Source organism: Plasmodium vivax, chromosome 5 (assembly GCF_000002415.2).
Source record: "Plasmodium vivax chromosome 5, whole genome shotgun sequence".
NCBI classification, from domain to species: Eukaryota; Apicomplexa; class Aconoidasida; order Haemosporida; family Plasmodiidae; genus Plasmodium; species Plasmodium vivax.
Window position 1 is genome coordinate 590,692 of NC_009910.1, and position 17,982 is coordinate 608,673.

A 17,982-nucleotide genomic window follows, 5' to 3' on the forward strand; every position below is an offset into this window, starting at 1 on the left:
TACGTGTAATTTAACGGAGAAGCGGTGTTCATACGTCCGTCACTTTCGTTACTTCCAGTTACTTCTTTTCACTTCTCGTCACCTGCCCCCCAATTTGGACTCCCTTGGGACGACGGTTGCGGCGCCTTACATGGGGGGCCGCGTCTCCGCTGCGTTGCGCGCTTGCGGGTTGCTGCAATATTGATCGCCCCGCTGGAGGTTCGCGGCGGAGTGGTCTGCAGCGCGCGCCAGAGGTGGTGCCACGAGGGGTACCCCCAAAGGTGCCACTAAACGTGCCGCCAAACGCGCAAACGCGCCACTTCTCAAGGGGAGGGCAAAATGGACGTGTTCGAATTTGTGGACCCCCTGCGGAAGCGGAAAATCACCAACAACCTCTTCGACTTCGACCAGTACGTGTACAAGGAGAAGCTGAACGAGTCGGAGGAGAAAAAAAGCGAAGAGTCCGTGGTGAAGAAGAAGAAGAAAAAGAAGCTGAGGAGGGTACTGGACAGCTCAAATAGCGAGGGGGACAACAACTCGAAGGAGGATGCCTCCCCCCCCCAGTCGGGGAGGAAGCGAAACGGGGAGCCAGCCAACAAGAGGGAGAAGAAGGGGCGAAACGGGCCAAGCGGGTTAAGCGGCCAAAGCGGACTAAGCGGGCCAATCGAACCAACCGATGAGAGCCCCAAGAAGGAGCACGAAGACGAGGAGCAGAAGGACGGCACCGCGCAGCACCCAAACGGAAGCAACAACAACCTGAGTGACGATAATGAGGACGATTACTCCCTGTCGAACGAGCGGGAGGAGCACGAAAAGAACCTGAAGGACCTGTTCGAATGCTTGCTAGCGTCCATCAAGATAAAGAACAAAATTATAGAGTACTTCACCTCAAACGTAAAGGAAAAGAGGCAGGAAATTATAAAGGAGTTTGTAAAGGGGTCCTTCCGAGTGAGTAATTTCGACGCGAATTTCAGCCATTTTGAGAGAGAAGTGGACACATTTCATAAGCTGAAGAAGTACCAAAAATGTGGCGTCTTCTGGTTATATGCACTGTATAGGGAAAAGAAAAACGGAATCTTGGCGGACGAAATGGGATTGGGCAAAACGGCCCAGACGTGTGTCTTCCTCGATTACATGTACCGAACGAAGGAGCTACAAAATAAAACCATCATCGTGGCTCCGACGAGTCTACTTAAAAACTGGAACAACGAAATTAACATGTGGTGCCCCTACCTCAGGAATAATAAAATCATTTATTATGGGAATCAAAATGAAAGGAAATATCTCGCCTATGATATATTCACCAATAAGGCGAATAACATACACTTAATTGTCACGAGTATTAATATGCTCATCGGGAAGAATGACGTGTCCTATTTTAGGCAAATTAAAAAATACGACTACCTCATCTTTGATGAGGCTCATTTTCTGAAGAATAAAAACTCCCTAATTTATAAGAAGTTGCAAAAGAAAATCGTTTTTAATAATAAGATTCTGCTCACCGGGTCACCCATCCAGAACAAAACACAGGAACTCATGAATCTGCTTCTCTTCCTCATGCCAGAGATATTTACCGAAAAAAATATTAACAACGCTATGAGTGCCTTCGTCAAAATGTACCAAGAGATTCTAAACAGCAAGGAGGGTAGTGACGACCAGGGGGAGGGGATCGACTCTGCTGCCACCCCTTTGAAGAGCGCAAAAACGCTCGAAATTTATGATATCAAGTCGGTGGAAAGGAAGGAGCCCAGTGACTCCACCGGGGGAAAGGTCACCTCTCCAGGTGGTAATACCCCCTCCTCAGATGGTAACACCTCCTCCCCTGGTGGTAACACCCCCTCCTCGGGTAGCAACTCCACCTGCACAGAAGAGACCAAAAATATTATTAAAAATTACCTCATCGAAACGATAAAAAACGATGTGAAGTACGTCAAACTGAAGAACAAGGAAATCATTCTGCTCCAACTCATTATTGAGCCGTACATTTTGAGGCGGTCCAAGAAGCACGTGTTCATAGATATGCCCAAAAAGCACAGCATAATTATTAAGCTGCCCCTGAACAGCACGCAGCTGAACCTGTATAAGGATGAAATAATGTCGAAGATGCAGCACACGCATAAGCACCTGGAGTTTCTGCAGAAGCACTCGAATAGGAAGGAGCTGGAGAGGCTCGCGGCCGTCTTCGAGAAGAGGGACATCAAGCGGGAGCAGATCTTCCGCGCGGGGAGCGACGTTGCCGAGGTTGGCGGCGTTGCCGAAGTTGCCGATGCTGCCGACGAGGGGGAGTCGGGTGCCACCCCCAATGGGAGAAGCCACGCGGCCAGGGAAGTGCCTACCGACGCCGCTGCCGCCCCGGCGGAGCAGCCCAACGACTACGACGACGAGGACGACAAAATTGACGAGGAAACGATCAACATAGAAAAGGCAGAGGAGAACAAAGACAGCAACATTGTGATTAATAAAAGGCAGGACGAGCCGGCGGACACCGAAAGCGTTAACAACACCAGCAAGGAGGTAAGAGGGAAAATGATAAATGCGTCCATTTTCATCCTAAGGCGAATATGTAACCACCCCCTTCTACACAAATATTACTACTCCGTGGAGGATATAAAAAAGATTTCCAAATATTTCTACGCCAACACGGATCAGTACCTTGATTTGGACCTCAAGACGGTCGAAAATGAATTTATGAAGATCTCCGATTTTGACATTCACCTGTCGATTAAGCATTTAATATCCCAAGGGGATGAAAATTTGAACAAGTACCTCATTTCGAAGGAGCACATCCTCAACAGCAGCAAGATACACCACATGATTTCGCTCATTAAGGAGATTCGCAAGAAGAAGGAGAAGGTCCTCATCTTCTCTCAGTTCACCACCTTCCTGGACATCATTGAGGAGGCCCTCCTCTACGAGTTTATCTACGACGAGCAGGACTTCGCGGACCACCGGCAGGGCGGGAAAGGAGGCAACCCAGATGAGAAGGGTGAGAAGGGGCGCCTCGACGGGCAGGAGGAAGCGGATCAAGCGGATCAAGCGGATCAAGCGGATCAAGCGGATCAAGTGGATCAAGCCGATGACGACGCTGCCAACGACGCTGATGCCGCCAATGCTGCCAACGACGATGCCCCCCCCCGAAGCAACTCCGGGAAGGAGGAAGACCCCAACGGAGACTTCAACAAAAGCGAAAAGGACCTCTACCTGTCGTCCTCCACCACCTCCACGTCGTCGTTCACCTCCGACCGCAAGGGGAGCAGCCAAATCTACGTCCGCCTGGATGGCTCCACCAACACGATCGAGAGGCAGAAAATTATAAAGCGCTTTTCCAAAAACGACAACGTGTTTATCTTCCTGCTGTCGACTAAGGCGGGCGGCGTGGGGCTCAACTTGATCGCGGCCAACCACGTCATTCTGATGGACCAGGTGGGGCGCGCAAAAGTGCGTGTAAATGCTCGTGTAAATGCTCGTAAATGCTCGTAAATGCTCGTGTAAATGCTCGTGTAAATGCTCGTAAATGCTCGTGTAAATGCTCGTGTAATCGCGGGGGCGAATATACCACCGTGCCTGTGCACGCATGCCCACGGTTGACGCGTCTGCACCCCCCCCCTGCAGGACTGGAACCCCCACAACGACAGACAGGCGGAGGATCGAGTCCACCGACTAGGTAAGGCGGTGCAGCGGTGCAGCGGCGAAGAGGCGCACATAATCGCTCCTCCGTGTGTGTCACCCCGAAAAGGAGTTCCCCTTCAAAGCGATTCTCTTTTTTCCCCCCCGATTTAGGACAAAAGAACGAAGTGTACATTTACCGACTATGCTGCAAGAACACCATCGAGGAGACCATCCTTCGGGTAAGTCACCGAGTTGTATCGTTACATCGTTACATCGCTACATCGTTGCGTGGTTGGGCGGTTGGATGGTTGCTTGGTTGGAATTGCTTCACCCGAGCTATCACACAGAGTGGGTATATGCCCCCTCCGCCCAGTCAGCATCGCGCGCAGTTTTTACCCACATATTCGTTGCACCTCTCCCCCCCTGAATTCGCAGTGCTGTAAAGCAAAGCTCCACCTGGACCAGGCCTTCGGCGGCAACAGCGACATGTTGCAAACGGCCCTTATAAAGGTAATGTGTGAGCATCCCAGATAGGTTTTTTTTTTTTTTTTTTTTTTTTCTTAACATCGAGAAAGGGAGGGCCTTCTTCCATCCCCGTGCGCACCTTCAGGTGTACATATAAACACTCGCCAATTGTGTATAAATATGCAACCGTTTAATCATATCGATTATACATGGACGATTCATCGAGGGAACTTGCCAAAAAAAAAAAAAAAAAAAAAACGCGAGCTGTGATGGCTACCCAAATAAAAACAACCTACATCTATACGAATATGTATAACGCGATTGTGGAGTCTCTTTTTTTTTTTTTTTTTTTTTTTTTTTACTTATCCATTTATATGTTCATAAATGGGGCAACCCCCGGCGAGAAAAAAAAAGAAAAACGAGTCACAGAACACTGTAACTTCTGTTCGGATAAACGCTGTCCGAGTACCTCTCCCCATGAGTTCTTCTTCCTGCATGCTGGTTTTTATTTATTTATTTTTTTTTTTTTTCTCTCTCCCTCTCCTTAGGATGCCTTGAGTGCAATTGAGATGCAGTAAAAATAAAAAGCCTCTTTTTTTTAAGCGTACATTTTTTTTTTTTTTTTCAAGTTCAATAAATCTTTTAAATTTTTCTGCTGCATTTTTATGCGTCCTTTTTTTGCTGCCTTTTTTTGCTGCCTTTTTTTGCTGCCTTTTTTTTACTACCTCCTTTTTGCTCCCTTTTTTTACTGCCCCTTTTTTTTACTTTAATTTTGCCGAGCTTTCCCATCCCGCTGCGTATGGTAACCCTTACGTACGCGGCAGTAGTACAGGCATATACATTCATAAATCCTATGCGTATAAAAAATTTTTAAAACTGCATATAAATAAATATTTATTTACATATGTAAATGCGCTTAATTTATGTACGCCTGGGAGATGCCTACGTGCTGCCTACGTGCTTCCACGCGCTGAAAAAAAACTCGCCTTTTTTCAAACTCGCTCCATCCTTTTTAATTTTTACATTCCTCGCGACTGCCCCACACCGCAGCTGCGTTTGTTGCGAAATTGCCTTCCGTTCAACCGCCATCGGCAAAGTTGCCTTAGCGGGACAGGGGAAATCAACGCGCGCATAAGGTCGCGTCGCCGCCCTCGCACGCTTACATACGTTTACTGCGTGTACTGCTTTTACTGCGTTTACATGCACATGCGTAAATACAGACTGCTTCGTTGCAGTTTGCGCCCCTTAACACCTTTATATTTACGCTCCGCATAGGCGCCGCCCCCCTTGCGTACGTACACGCATGTCCACACTCATCTCCTCCGCGGTTATTTTTGTGCCTAGGGATATTCTCACCAGCTGTTTGGTGTTTCCCTTTTGTTTTTCCCTTTTGTTTTTCCGTTTTCTTTTCCTCCTTTTTTTTCCCCTTTTTTTTTTTTTTTTTTTCCTTGGCGACTGTGAGCTGGAAAAGGAGCCAGCTGCACGAGTTCACAAAAAAAAAAAAAAAAAAAAAAAACTGACCCCTGGGAAAAATGCGCTTATTTATGTACATATATATTATATATACACGCTTAACCATTTGTATACATATGTTATTCCTTTTGTGCGCGCCCCCTCCTTTTTTTCCCAATGTATATTAATTAACCCATTTGTGTAAACATCCCATTTTGTACACTATTTTTTTTTTTTTTTTTTTTGCATTTTTCTTCGAATGCCCGCGCGTGCTCAGGCTGGCATTTTCTTATGCATGCTGACTGCAATTCGAACAGTGCGCCCCTGAACACATACGCCTGTGGGACACGCGTCGCAGCTGCGAGTTTGTCGATTTACATCACGTTGAACGCTGACCACCCGTTCGACGCGAAGCAGAGTTAATCTCTCCCCCCCCCGCGATTGCACAAACGTGTACAGATACACGGCAAACGGGAAAGCAACACCGACCCCTGCCTTCGTCGCACGCGCGCATTTGTAATTTGTACCTCCTGGCCATACAGCCATACAGCCCTGCGTCCATACAGCCCTGCGTCCATACAGCCTTACGTCCATACAGCCTTACGTCCATACAGCCCTACGTCCACGCATCACTACACTCCTACTCCCTTACTCTCTCACTCCCGTACGCTCTTGCGCTGCCCACTTGTCCGCCCATTTATCGGCGCTCAGATTCAGTTCGCCCAATTCGAACCCCCCTCCATTGTTGTGTAACAAAATGAAGGTACTCAAGTTCTTGTGGATCCCCGTGGTTGCGATTATACTCCTCGTGGTGGTGTTGAATGGTAAGGCTCCGTCGCCGCGTCAGTGGGCAGTCACCAAAAAAAGGCAAAACAGAAAAGCAAAAAAATGAGTCGTCCAATAAAATGGACGTGGTTATTTGGCTCCTCCATGCTGCCCGACTGCCCATTACACAAATGGTTGCTAGCGTAGACCCATCCGTCCACAGCCCCACCCTGCTTCGCTACCCCACCGACCGCAAATTGTGCCACCTCTCCATTCTTCCCACCCTTTCTTCGCTTCAACTCGTAGGCTACATCTATTTCAACCAGGACAATCTGATCTTCGCAAAAGAAAGTAACGCGAAAGAGGGAAAAAAAACGAAAGGGATTTCCCCGCGTGTTTCGCCGCTTTGAGCGAGCGTGCCATTTAGCGGCACCTTACATTGCACCTCTACACGTCCATTTTTTTTTCCTCCCGCTTCTTCCCCCCCTAACGCAGAGATCAACCCCAACAAAGTCCGTCCATATGGTAATATTTCTTCGTCCGTTTTTACACGCACAGTTTCGAGGGGGGTCTGTTCCAATCGCCCCAACGGAGCAGACAGGCAGACAGACCCCCTTCTTCGGAATCGCTTCTGCATGAAGATGAGTTTTACCCCCCCCCACTACTCTTCCTCTTCACCAACGATTCAACTCACCGCTTTTTTTTTTTTTTCCCTCCAGGCAGCCATTTCGAAGATGTGTACCTAGATATGGAGGACGGAAGCAGATTTAAGTGGTACGCGTGAGAGGGGCCAACGCGCATGCATCAGTTGACGCGCACGCAACTGTTGACGCGTATTTTTGCTGCTCCTTTTTGATGCTCACCACTCGGCCCACGTTCTCTCCCCCCCTCAGCTGGTTTGTAAAAGCGGAAGACCACGAAAACAAGCCTGTGTTCCTCTACTACCTCGGAAAGGGTGGCTGTAAGTGTTTCTTCGTTTAGGCGGACTGTAAAATGCGCTGCTGCGCAGGTTGCCAAGTGGCATGTCCGTCCCCGTGCGGAGGGGCCAAGCCCACTCCTTCGCTTTGTACATCTCGTTTGCCCCCCCGAGATAATTCCCCTTTCGAAAAATTTCCCCTCCTTCCCCGCAGATGTCGAGAAGTACGTCAAGCTGTTCGACATGATTGTGCAGAGGGTGGACGTCAGCATCTTCTCCTGCTCCAACAGGGGGTAAGTAGCACCGGGAGAGGAGCAAGCGCGCTTCGGAAATGGCCACAAAATGGTCTCAAAATGGTCTCAAATTGCCTGCAAATGGCCTGAAAATGTCCTCCAAACGACCAAACCGCGCGTTTCACTTCGTCCTTCGCGCAACGGAAGGCGTGCGCCCCTTTTTATTTCCTTCTCCTTTCTCACCTCACTATCTCTTTTCCCCTTTGCGTACCCCTCCCCCTCCCACAGCTGCGGAACGAACAAAGGAAATCCATCGGAGGAACAACTGTACAAGGATGCCCTGGTGCCCCTCAACTACTTGAAGCAGAAAAACACCAAGCAGCTGTTCATCTTCGGAAAGTAAAATTTTACTTCACCGCGGTTAAGCGGTTGAGCGGTTGCGCGGATGAGCGGCTGCATATGCGTTGTGGCGTCGTGGCGATGTGGCTATTCGCACACGTGGGTGCGCCCCCGCTGATGTTTTCCCCTTCTCGCTCCTCCATTCCTGCATGGCAATTTGCAACAATTCAATTTCCCCCCTCCCCTTGCGCAGCTCCATGGGAGGTGCAGTGGCCCTCGAAACGGCATCCAAGCACCAAAAGGACGTAAGTGCATTTTTTCCCCCAGTGGCGTTGGCAATGCGAAACTTGTAGTGGCCTAACTGCATGCATGCGGCGTGGCAGCTTCTCATTTTTGCATGCATTGTTGCATGCATTTTTGTGTGGCCACACGGAACGTGACTTCCCCGGAAGTTGTGTTTTTTTTTTTTTTTTTTTTTCCCTCCAAGTTATTCTCCATTTTGCATCCATTTCGCGTTCACTTCTCATCCACTTCTCATCCACTTCTTACCCACTTCTCCCCCTTTTTGCGCAGCTGTACGGCCTGATTTTGGAAAACCCATTTCTGAGCGTGAAGGACATGTCGGAGCAGAACTACCCCTTCTTAAACTTCTTCCTCTTGAGTTTTGACGTTTTGATTAGAACCAAAATGGACAATAAGGAGAAGATAAAAAAAATACACGTCCCTCTGTTGATTAACACTTCCGAACTGGTAACTTTTGGGAGGGAGAGGAGAGCGGCACGGGGCAGCGTGTGACATGTGTCAACTTGCGCAATGCCATAAGTAAAGCAACGTATGTGTGTATATCTTTCCATTTTATTTTGCTTTATTTTGTTATTTTTTTTTTTTTTTTTTTTTTTTTTTTTACCCTTTCGCAGGACAAAATGATCCCCCCTGATCACTCGAGCAAGTTATTTGAGGTACTCCTTTAATCCGAGGCGTGGCTGCTTCTCCGCGGTGGTGGCTACATCTCCGCGCCGCTCGCGTACTTGAACCGCCTCCCCATCTCTACACCTCTCCCTTTCCCCCCGCAGCTCTGCCCGAGCAAGCACAAGTTCAGGTACTTCTCCAAGTTTGGGACGCACAACAACATCATAAAGGTGGACGACGGTTCGTATCACGCCTCGTTGAAAAAGTTCGTCCAAACGGCCATCAGTTTGCGCGAGGGGAAAGGAGAGCCACAGATTCCGCCTCCCCCCCGAGCAGCGGCGTAGAGAGTTATTCGCTTCCACCGGGTGACCAATCAGATTTGTCTCGTTCGTGCGGCTCGGCGTTTACAGTGCGACCACTGAAGGGAAGGAGGAGGTGGATCATCTCACAAACTGAGTCGTCCGCTTCACCAAGCTGTCTCAAGTTGTGGCCAATCTGTCTGCCAAAGTGTCGACCAAACCGTTTATCATGTTATCTCCAAGTTTCCCCATCTATTTCTTATTCGTCTATTTTTGGAGAGCCTCCCATCCATACACACATACCTGTGCGCCTCCCCCAAATGGCGGTACTGCCAATGGGAAGGCAGAAGGATGCAGATCCCCTAGTCATTTCAATGCGATCATTTTTTCGTGAGGATATGCCTCTCCCTCGCTGCTAATTTGTAGCAGTGGCGCTTCTCACTCATAGCTAATTCTTTGGAAAAAAAAAAAAAAAAAAAAAATACGCAAATTAAACCCGCGAATGTAAAAGTCGTTCGTTGGAGTGTTTTCTGTGCGTACCTTTTTGCATCGCTTCGTTTATTCATCTTTTTCCATTCCATAAATTATAGGCCCCTTTTTTGTTTGCACATCTTTTGGGCCACACACCTAAGTTAGGCCTTTTGCATAGCAGACCTCCGCAGCATATATGTGTGTCCCTACGGGGAGGCATTTGCAAAGCACACCGTTGTCTGTTTGCACATATCTACATGCATACCTTCGTTACTCACGTGTTACACACACCGTGGGGCGCGCCCAAACGAGCGACGAAAAATGAGAAAAAAAAAAAAAAAAAACGAATAAATGTGTTTATAATTTGAAAAGAAAAGATTGTTTTTTGTGTCTGTTTTTTTCCACCATTTTTCGTGCGTTTGTTTTCCGCGCGTTTATTTTTCGTGCGTTTTCCTTCGCGCGTATTATTTCTCACGTGCTGCTGTCACTTCATTCACCATGTGCACAATTTTTACACCTCCTCGTGGTTTTTAAAAAAAAAGATATTTTTAGGAATTAATCGTTTATCTTAATTATGAATGTATTTGTTTACTTCTCTTAATTATTTCACTTATGTCACCTAATCGATGCCTTACTAATTGTTTTTTTTTTTTTTTTTTTTTTTTTGCCAATTCGCTAGATCAATTCAGTTGCGCGGTTTATGCATCTCTCCTAACCAACTTTGCCTATCTGCGCCTTTGGCTTAATTTTTTTTCATAATCGGAACGGTGCCACTGCGCGTGTCTTTTTGCTTCGCTCGAGACGTTCGATGAGGTGCCGTCGATGGGGCGGCGCATCGAGTTGTTAAATCTCGACTGTGTGAGCAGTCGAATCGGGGAAATAAAGGAAAAAATAAGATAGACGCAACTTCCATATGTTTGTAGCGATATACACTCCATACCGCTTCACATTCCCGTTCTGGCCGATCGCAACGACGCAGGGGGGAAGTTAACCAAGCAGTTACACTTCTTTACGCCTAAGCGCGATCCCATTGAATGGCTTTCCTTTGCTTTTACGGAAACGCCCAGTTTGCGCCCACCCCTTCCTACAACGTGGCGACAGTGAAGCGGCACCTCCAAAATGGCATTTTTTTTTGGTGGGAAGGGGGACAAAAAAAGAAATGATATACTAATTTGTTTTAATTATTCAGTTTTTATATGGCAATTGGTATGTTATTCTTTTTTTTTTTTTTTTTTTCCTTTTTTTCCTTTTTTTTTCTTTTTTACTTCAAAAATTAATTATCAAAAACGCTTAAATGGGACATTAGGATTGCTTAACTTAAGTGTGGGGTGTAACTGTATACATGTAATGCGGTGCAGCTGCGCACGGGCGGGGTGCACCTGCATACGTATGCAAATAGGCACATGTGTGTGCACAGGGGGGTGCTCATAATGCTACGTATGGGGGGTACACACACGGCGTACATAAACATGCGCCTCAACCCGGGCATAAACTCGGCTAGCACACGCGCACGTACATTTGCAACACATACGTATGATGAGTTGCGCTGCGGGGGGAGGGCAACATGTAAAAAAGGGGAAAGAAAAAGGAAAGAAAAAGGAATAAAATGGAAGAAAAAGAAATAAAATGGAAGAAAAATGGAAGAAAAATGGAAGAAAAAAAATTCATAAAATGTAAACGCAACCACATCGCGCGCAAAACCTGGACGAAAGAAGCAAGAGGGGAAAATGTTTGGACGCAACTCACGTTGGGGTACGCATGATGTCACTGTGGCGATGGGAGAAAAAGAAAAAAAAAAAAAAAAAGAAAAAAAAAAAAAACAAATCATGGAAGTTGAACGCGCGAGGTGTAGCGGGCGGCGGGGGACACATACATATAGTGCTTACGTACGTGCGTACATGTAGTCGCTTAACACATGCAGGTGCATGTACATACGCACACGCGCGTACGGTACGTACACATGAGCGCACATGATTGGGATTCACTTTTAAAAATTTAATTTTAAAACGGCGAGGGGCGCGCAGCGGGTAAGCAGGTCGCTCATAAGTAGGCAAGCTGCCCTCAACCTAAGGGGTCTCCTCCCCCCCAAGCAGACAGCTGCCTACGGCTCATGCACCGCTTCCACTTTGTTGCACTGTTAGCTTCTTTTTCGCAGTGTGTTCGCAGTGGCCGAAGGAAGGGTCATCCACGCGGGGGCAAAAGCGTGAGAGAGACTCGATTTCACCCCCTCCCCCACGTATGCCCCATGCACAGCTCATATTTTCTTCACCTTGTCTGCAACAACCTTGACGTTATTCTTTATCAACTGCTGCTTGTGGTAGTTCTTATAATCAAAGGTGCAGTTATGCGCATCAGCATATCTGTGGAGAGAGCAGAAGTAGTGGTTGCATCTGCATTTAATTCCTAGAAGTCCTATACGCTTGCAACAGAAGAAGCATTTTTTCTTATCCTCGGCTTCGTTGACATTGGTACTGGTGCTCTGTTCGTTTGTCCCCTCGGGAGCAGCATTGTTGGAGCTACTTCCACTCTCGTTCTGATTGCTACCATTATTTTCGCTGTTGTCCGTTTCGACGCTGTTTATGTTTATGTTGGTGGAGGCGGGCTGCTGCTCTTCCGGTAGGGGCTTTTCATTTTGCATAAAGGTTGGCTTCTCCGCTTCCATCTGCTTATCGCTTATGTAACTCGGCTCCATTAGGCTATTTATTTTTTTGTAATTATGCAAATTTTCTGAGATGTTCTTTTCGTTCATCTTCTCCACGTCCGATATTTCTTTTTTTTTCTTTTCTTGGAACTCTCGGTAGCACTTTGAGCACAAGTTGTTGTTCGCGGGGTTCCCGTAAAACCCGCAGTTGTTCTCGCACAGCACGGGGGTTGGCTGCAGGGGGGGCAGTGACAAAGGGTATGTAATGGCAAACTCGCGGAGGGTGCGCTCCTCCAATTGGGCATTATCCGTGGGGACACTCTCTCCCCCCGGATGCAGGCAAAACGTGCAGAGGCGCACCAACTGGCTGACTCCTTACCGTGGTTGCGTTTTTCTCAGAACTCATTGTGCCAGGGATTCCTTAATGACGAAATGTATTTTACACAGATAAGCAGCAATGGGGAAAAATAATCAAAAAATGGTTTAAAAAAAAACAGTTAAAAGGGAGGGAGGGGGAAATTAAAAAAAAAAAAAAAAAAACAATCTCTGCAGTTGCACTGTTCTCCTTTTTTACATGCTCGTACGGATTAACAAAATGACTGGGTGCGGGGGTGAATAACTTCCTTCCAAACAACTTCGTCGCGCTGTGATGGGCATACAAGGTGTACTCCTATACGGTGTGGTTATCTATACGGTGTACTTATCTATACGCGGGTTTCACTCTTCTACCTTTTCGCACAAACTCAACAATCATGCATGCGCGTGTTGGTATGTATACATATATGAAAGTTCGCTTTGTGCATAGGCTGGCTTCTACTACTCTGCTGGCTTTTTCGTTTTGCCTGAACAATTTCGTTCGTTCATTTTTTTTTTTTTTTTTTTTTTCTTCCCTTTCGGCTGCTTTGAAATTTATATGCGTGTGTAAAAATTGTGAGCTTCATAAATTGTGTACTTCATAAAATGCAAAACCCCAGAAGTTGCGAACTCCGTCAATTTGAGCTTCGTGAATGATGATGTTCACTTCGCGAAGCCTTGCACAGCCGAGCGAGGCGGGGAAAACACGTACTGTGCTGAACTGCATGCGGAGGCTTAATGATAACAATTTCTGCTAATTTGGAGGGGAAAAAACTGGCTTCCTTGCTTCTTATCCGTATCTTCCCAATTTTCGCAACATGCTAATGGCTCCCACAATTGTCGCCGCAGTCACGGGGTGGTACACGATCGTCCAATGATACCATGAGCTGTAAGTCCACGCCGAACTTAATTCGCGTAATAAAGCAAGCGTATTTGTGCGTGTGTATATCTCTGTAGAACTAAAAGTGCGTGAACGTATAGAAGTACATAGCAGGGGTGTATTGTGGTACGTACAATGTGTGTGCGTGCTCGCGCGTGTGTAAATACGTGAAGGCGCGCGAAACGCGCATACACATGTGTGTGTGCACGTATTTTGTGAGCGCTTGGATTTTTTTTTTTTTTTTTCCCAATTTGGCTGTTTTGTTCATACAAAAATGGGAAATTTTCTGACTTTTTTTTTTTTTTTTTTTCCTTTCTTTCTTCTTAACTTTGGCTATCTCACATGTAGATAGCGTAATAAATTGCGCGCTTCTCTCCTTTGTACATTTTTACCTTATGCAATCCGGGAGGACACTTCTCTGCCTCTTCGTTCCGTCGCAGTGTTGCAGTGACGTATGTGAGTCTCGCTAGGAAAACCTTACTGGTACGACACTAGCGCTAGCACGGGTGACTCAGAGCAGTCACGGCAAAGCATAAAGGCTATTAAAGAAAAATCAAACGATGTAGGCGGGCCTCCTGGGGGGGGACGTGCCTTGGGCTTTATGCCGCTGTCACCTAGTTGTAAACGGCGCAGGCGTCAGGATGTATCATCACGCGCAACGCACAGGTGAGGGTGCGGCGAGGCGGAGGGGCGGCGAGAGCGGCTGACGAAGTGAACGTAGCAAAGGTCGTAAGCGTGGTGAACGTGGCTAACGTGGTAAACGTAGCAAACGCGGTAAACGCAGCAAACGTGACAAACGACGCAAATGCCAACGAGGCAATCAACTCAAATGTACCACAACAGCAGGGACGCACTAACGAAACAGAATGGCTTCATATATCACGAGGGGAGAAATTAATTCGTCACATATATCTGCATATACGCATTAGTACGTACGTACGTGCGCGCTGCTGAACCTATTTTGTGCTACTTCAAATTCGTTCGCAAAGTGCAATTTGCTTCTTACGAGCAGCTGCGCGGCGTGCACCCAAAAAAAAAAAAAAAAAGAAGCGTAAGCGGCGGGCAGAGTTCTATGAAAGTTCTTCTTTTGGCAAATGATGGGCTGCCGACGACGCAGTTACAGAAAAGCTATGCGAGCGTGCGTACAAGTACGTGAATGCCATGAACACGTGCACATGAAAAGAACGTTACATATGCATAAAGCGTACACGTGCGTACGCGGATGGTACGAAAAAGCGAAAAAGCGGTATGCGTACAATTGGTCACCGTTAAGCGCGAGCAGGCAAGTGGGCACCCGCACGGAGTATACACGTTTTTATGTACACGCGGGGATGATGTACGTACAATGAGCGTACATGGCTGCTTCGCCGCGCCAGCGGGCATTTATTTGTTCATGTAAACGTGCGTACGAGTACATGTGGTATTTTATTTATGCGAATGTTGATGGACGTATATCAACTCTCAGTGCGTATGTAACTATCCTGTTCACGCGTTTATGCGTATATATATAACATGTATATATATATATGTATATATATATGTATATATATGTATATATATATGTATATATATATACATGTTTATATGCGGGGGAGAGAGGACCCTCATCACGCAGTTGTACATATATAACATATATACATTGGCACATACTCATGCGCAAGTTTGCAATGTCAATGGGATGGCAGGCAAATCTCAGTTCAGTTTGTGTTGAAAAGTTGGCACAGCTTGACGCCTTTTTTTTTTTTTTTTTTTGCTTCATTTCGTGTTTACTTTTTTTTTTTTCTTCCCTTTCTGTTCTTTATTTTTTTTTTGAGTAATTTTTTTAATTTTGGTTATTCCGATGGGCGGCGAACAAACCAAAGCGTGTTTCGTTTACCTCGTTGTTCGCCGTACATGTTCAAAATTGCATATATTGTTTCGCGCGGCGTTATACACGTATACTTCGTACCACTTGTACACTTGTACTTTTCACATTTTTGCATTTATATATACGTACAGAACATGTGCGTATGTACATACGTCCGTTACGATGGCGCGTCGCCAGCCGTTTCGCGCTTCATTCGCCCACGCGTATTACAATTTGTTACATACGTGTGACGCGCGGTTCACGTTTACGCATGTTCGTTCGTTGGGGAAAGGAAAAAAGAAGTGCCCCCCCCGAGTTATCCGTTTTTATATGCAACAAGAAGGGTAAACACAGTTACTGAGTTTCATATGCAAAATGAGCAAATCCGCATATGCGAGAACGGTTGGCCATTTGTTACAAACGCGGTGCGTGGCAAAGGTGGCACATATATATATATATAACCCTCTTACATGTGCATAGCTGTTCGCGTACAACTACTTTTTGCTGAACCAAATTATTGCCTTCTCCTCGGTCGCAAGGCGAACCATGCACAGCGGCTCCTGTGCTTTCATGTTCCATCTCCCACGTTCGCTCCCACTCCCACTCCCACTCCCACTCCCGCTCCCGCTCCCGCCTCCCCTTTTTTTTTTTTTTTTCCATGTTTCGCCTTATTCACCAGCTGCACTTGCAATTTTGTCAAAACCATTTCGCTCGCGTTGTCTCCTCCGTGAGCATTTGCGTACACGTGAACAGGTCACCCGCTGATCAGATCACGTGACTATTACGTGAACGTACCTGCGTCGCATATACCATTCGCGCAGTTCGCGGTCCAAACGAGCACTCGCCATTATGTGAAGCGCTTTAAGTCGCGTTGGGTTTCACACCTCCCTCTCGCCCCACCCCAATTGTGACAAAAAAGAACTGAAGAATGAAAGTGGGCGAACATATGAAAAGATATCTCGCTCGCCCATCGGAAAAGTGCAGCATGAGAGTGCTCGCTGCCAACGAATGGTTAGCCAACCTTAGCGTGTTGAGCGATTTTCCAACCTCTTTGTGTTGAACGGTTTGTCCTTCCCTTCGTATTCATCACCCTGAGAGCTAGGCAGGCACCTACCGTGTGTGCTTCTTACCCGTGCCGCCTCCCCACGCGAATTGGAAAATGCTCTCCTTTTACATATACTCGCCGTTCACAAGTTGAAGTGGAGCGAGCGAAGGGGGGGAAAGCTCAGCGTTTGTCGTGCGTATAACATAACCTCTGCTCGTACGCCGCGGACACAGGGCGCTAAATGGACGAGCTGATATATGCCTCTGGTTGGCGTACACCAGAATGGCCAACCAATCACCTTCGCGAATTCCCCTCGTGCGTGTAACACCCATGTGTTAAAAATGCACACACGCAGGGCTGCACAGATGAGGAAAAATGAACAGATCTGAACCAAAGCCGAGTTGTGTTTTCTTTTTTTTTTTGCTGCCCTCCCCGGTTATCATCGCTAAGTGGGGGAGAGGAGGCTAGTCCCTATCCTCTGTTACCCTTTCCCCTTTTTTTTTTTGCTCCAACGAAAGTACCCACCCAAAGGCGAAATTGATAGTTGCTGAATGGAGCTCTCCAATTAGGCGTACGCTTACCTGTACGTGTGTGCAAATCCGTTTGTCTATCCGTTTAAAGGGGTTCCCGAATTGTCATCGGCCGTAAGGGCAAAGGGGGGAATGCCAACAGTGGAGATAAGCACGTGGCATATTGCGCCTGGGGCATTTCTCCAACGAAGCGTCAGTACAGTAGCATCATGTAAACAGTTCATCGTGTTCGTTTTGCCTTACCAGCTGAGCAAAGGGAAAAAAAAAAAAAAAAAAAAAAAAAAAAAAAAAAAAACATCTTAGCTAGCTCTTTTAACCGCTTTACCTTATGAACCGTTCAGGCGAATTGCACACCAATACGTAGTTAAGGCGAATGCCCATTTAACGGTTTTGCTTTTACGGGCGAAGTGCTGCGCACGCGAGGAGTCACATACACACGTTGGGGTAGCTTCCCCCATGGAAGGAACTTCGATTAAAGTGAAAGTAGCTAAGATAAGGTTACAAATCTTGTTCATTCTCTTCCTCCTGGATGAAAGGCGCATTTGTCGAAAAAAAAAATAAATTAAATATACGAGCTCACATTGGTAGTGCCCTCCCCCCGCTCCCTTTGCGTATCTCATTTATGCATCATATGTATCCACGTTCGTATGTGGCTCATCCGTACAGCTTCCCCATTATATCATTTTCACAAATGGCGAGTGCCCCCCATTTTCTAAAGCCGTAAATGGGTTGGTCACGTGGGGAAGTCTTTATACAAAGGGGACCCTCCGAATAATCACACTTAGGAGTCCTACGTGGAGGGGGAAAACACCCCTTGTATAGTATGCCATACAGGTGGAAAAGTAAAATGCCCCTTTGGGGAGGAGGTGGGCGAACTAAACAATGTAAGCAGTCCTAAACAATAAATGGGTGCCCTTTAAAAATGATGGGGGAGGAAATGTTCATTATCGTCCAATCGAGAGGAACTCTTTTTTTTTTCTTTTTTGAACTCCGTCCCATTCGGCTTTCATCTCAACCGTAATGAGCGTAAGGGCATAAAAATTAGTATGCGAGTTGACTCATTTCGCCCAGCCGTGGTATATTAAAGATTGGCCATTCTGCCACCTCCTCTGCAAATGCGTCTCTACTGCTAAAGCGAAACGTCACTAAATGGGGGAGAGTTCCCCCCCCTTTGGTTTAAAAAAACACTGCAGCGTTGAAAGAGATCACCGCGCCACTTAGCGAACGTAAAAATGGGACCACAATGTGG

The 17,982-nt window shown here is 46.8% G+C and overlaps 3 protein-coding genes across 3 annotated transcripts, besides 13 other annotated features; 2 read left to right on the forward strand and 1 right to left on the reverse strand.

Annotated features, from left to right (window-relative positions):
• Positions 1-318: 318 nt before the first annotated feature.
• Positions 319-4,631, forward strand: PVX_089480 (hypothetical protein, conserved; the record flags this gene model as incomplete). Its single annotated transcript, XM_001614935.1, has 5 exons — positions 319-3,402; positions 3,592-3,643; positions 3,760-3,827; positions 4,024-4,098; positions 4,602-4,631. 5 exons carry the CDS (start codon positions 319-321, stop codon positions 4,629-4,631), a joined length of 3,309 nt encoding a protein of 1,102 aa, XP_001614985.1.
• Positions 1,207-1,252: a microsatellite.
• Positions 1,706-1,729: a microsatellite.
• Positions 1,791-1,960: a microsatellite.
• Positions 2,054-2,074: a microsatellite.
• Positions 2,852-2,874: a microsatellite.
• Positions 4,029-4,069: a microsatellite.
• A 709-nt stretch (positions 4,632-5,340) lies between the features above and the next one.
• Positions 5,341-5,416: a microsatellite.
• A 224-nt stretch (positions 5,417-5,640) lies between these two features.
• PVX_089485 (hypothetical protein, conserved) lies at positions 5,641-9,430 on the forward strand. Its single transcript, XM_001614936.1, has 11 exons — positions 5,641-6,329; positions 6,577-6,621; positions 6,766-6,795; positions 6,990-7,044; positions 7,164-7,231; positions 7,401-7,479; positions 7,708-7,818; positions 8,012-8,063; positions 8,332-8,508; positions 8,676-8,717; positions 8,832-9,430. Exons 1-11 carry the CDS (start codon positions 6,263-6,265, stop codon positions 9,009-9,011), a joined length of 906 nt encoding a protein of 301 aa, XP_001614986.1. The 5' UTR covers positions 5,641-6,262; the 3' UTR covers positions 9,012-9,430.
• Positions 7,436-7,493: a microsatellite.
• Positions 9,431-9,638: 208 nt separating the features above from the next.
• Positions 9,639-9,670: a microsatellite.
• A 2,021-nt stretch (positions 9,671-11,691) lies between these two features.
• On the reverse strand, positions 11,692-12,584 carry PVX_089490 (hypothetical protein, conserved; the record flags this gene model as incomplete). The annotated part of the gene is made up of 2 exons (XM_001614937.1): positions 12,458-12,584; positions 11,692-12,312 (listed from the first exon to the last, which is right to left on the reverse strand). Exons 1-2 carry the CDS (start codon positions 12,482-12,484, stop codon positions 11,692-11,694), a joined length of 648 nt encoding a protein of 215 aa, XP_001614987.1. The 5' UTR covers positions 12,485-12,584.
• Positions 12,464-12,500: a microsatellite.
• Positions 12,585-13,663: 1,079 nt separating the features above from the next.
• Positions 13,664-13,695: a microsatellite.
• A 541-nt stretch (positions 13,696-14,236) lies between these two features.
• Positions 14,237-14,257: a microsatellite.
• A 276-nt stretch (positions 14,258-14,533) lies between these two features.
• Positions 14,534-14,553: a microsatellite.
• Positions 14,554-17,982: the final 3,429 nt, after the last annotated feature.

Coding starts and splice junctions, on each gene's coding strand:
- PVX_089485 (XM_001614936.1), top strand. CDS start 6,263: ATGAAGGTACTCAAGTTCTTGTGGATCCCCGTGGTTGCGATTATACTC. Junction 7,232..7,400: donor CTACCTCGGAAAGGGTGGCT/GTAAGTGTTTCT, acceptor CCTTCCCCGCAG/ATGTCGAGAAGTACGTCAAG. Junction 8,718..8,831: donor ACTCGAGCAAGTTATTTGAG/GTACTCCTTTAA, acceptor TTCCCCCCGCAG/CTCTGCCCGAGCAAGCACAA.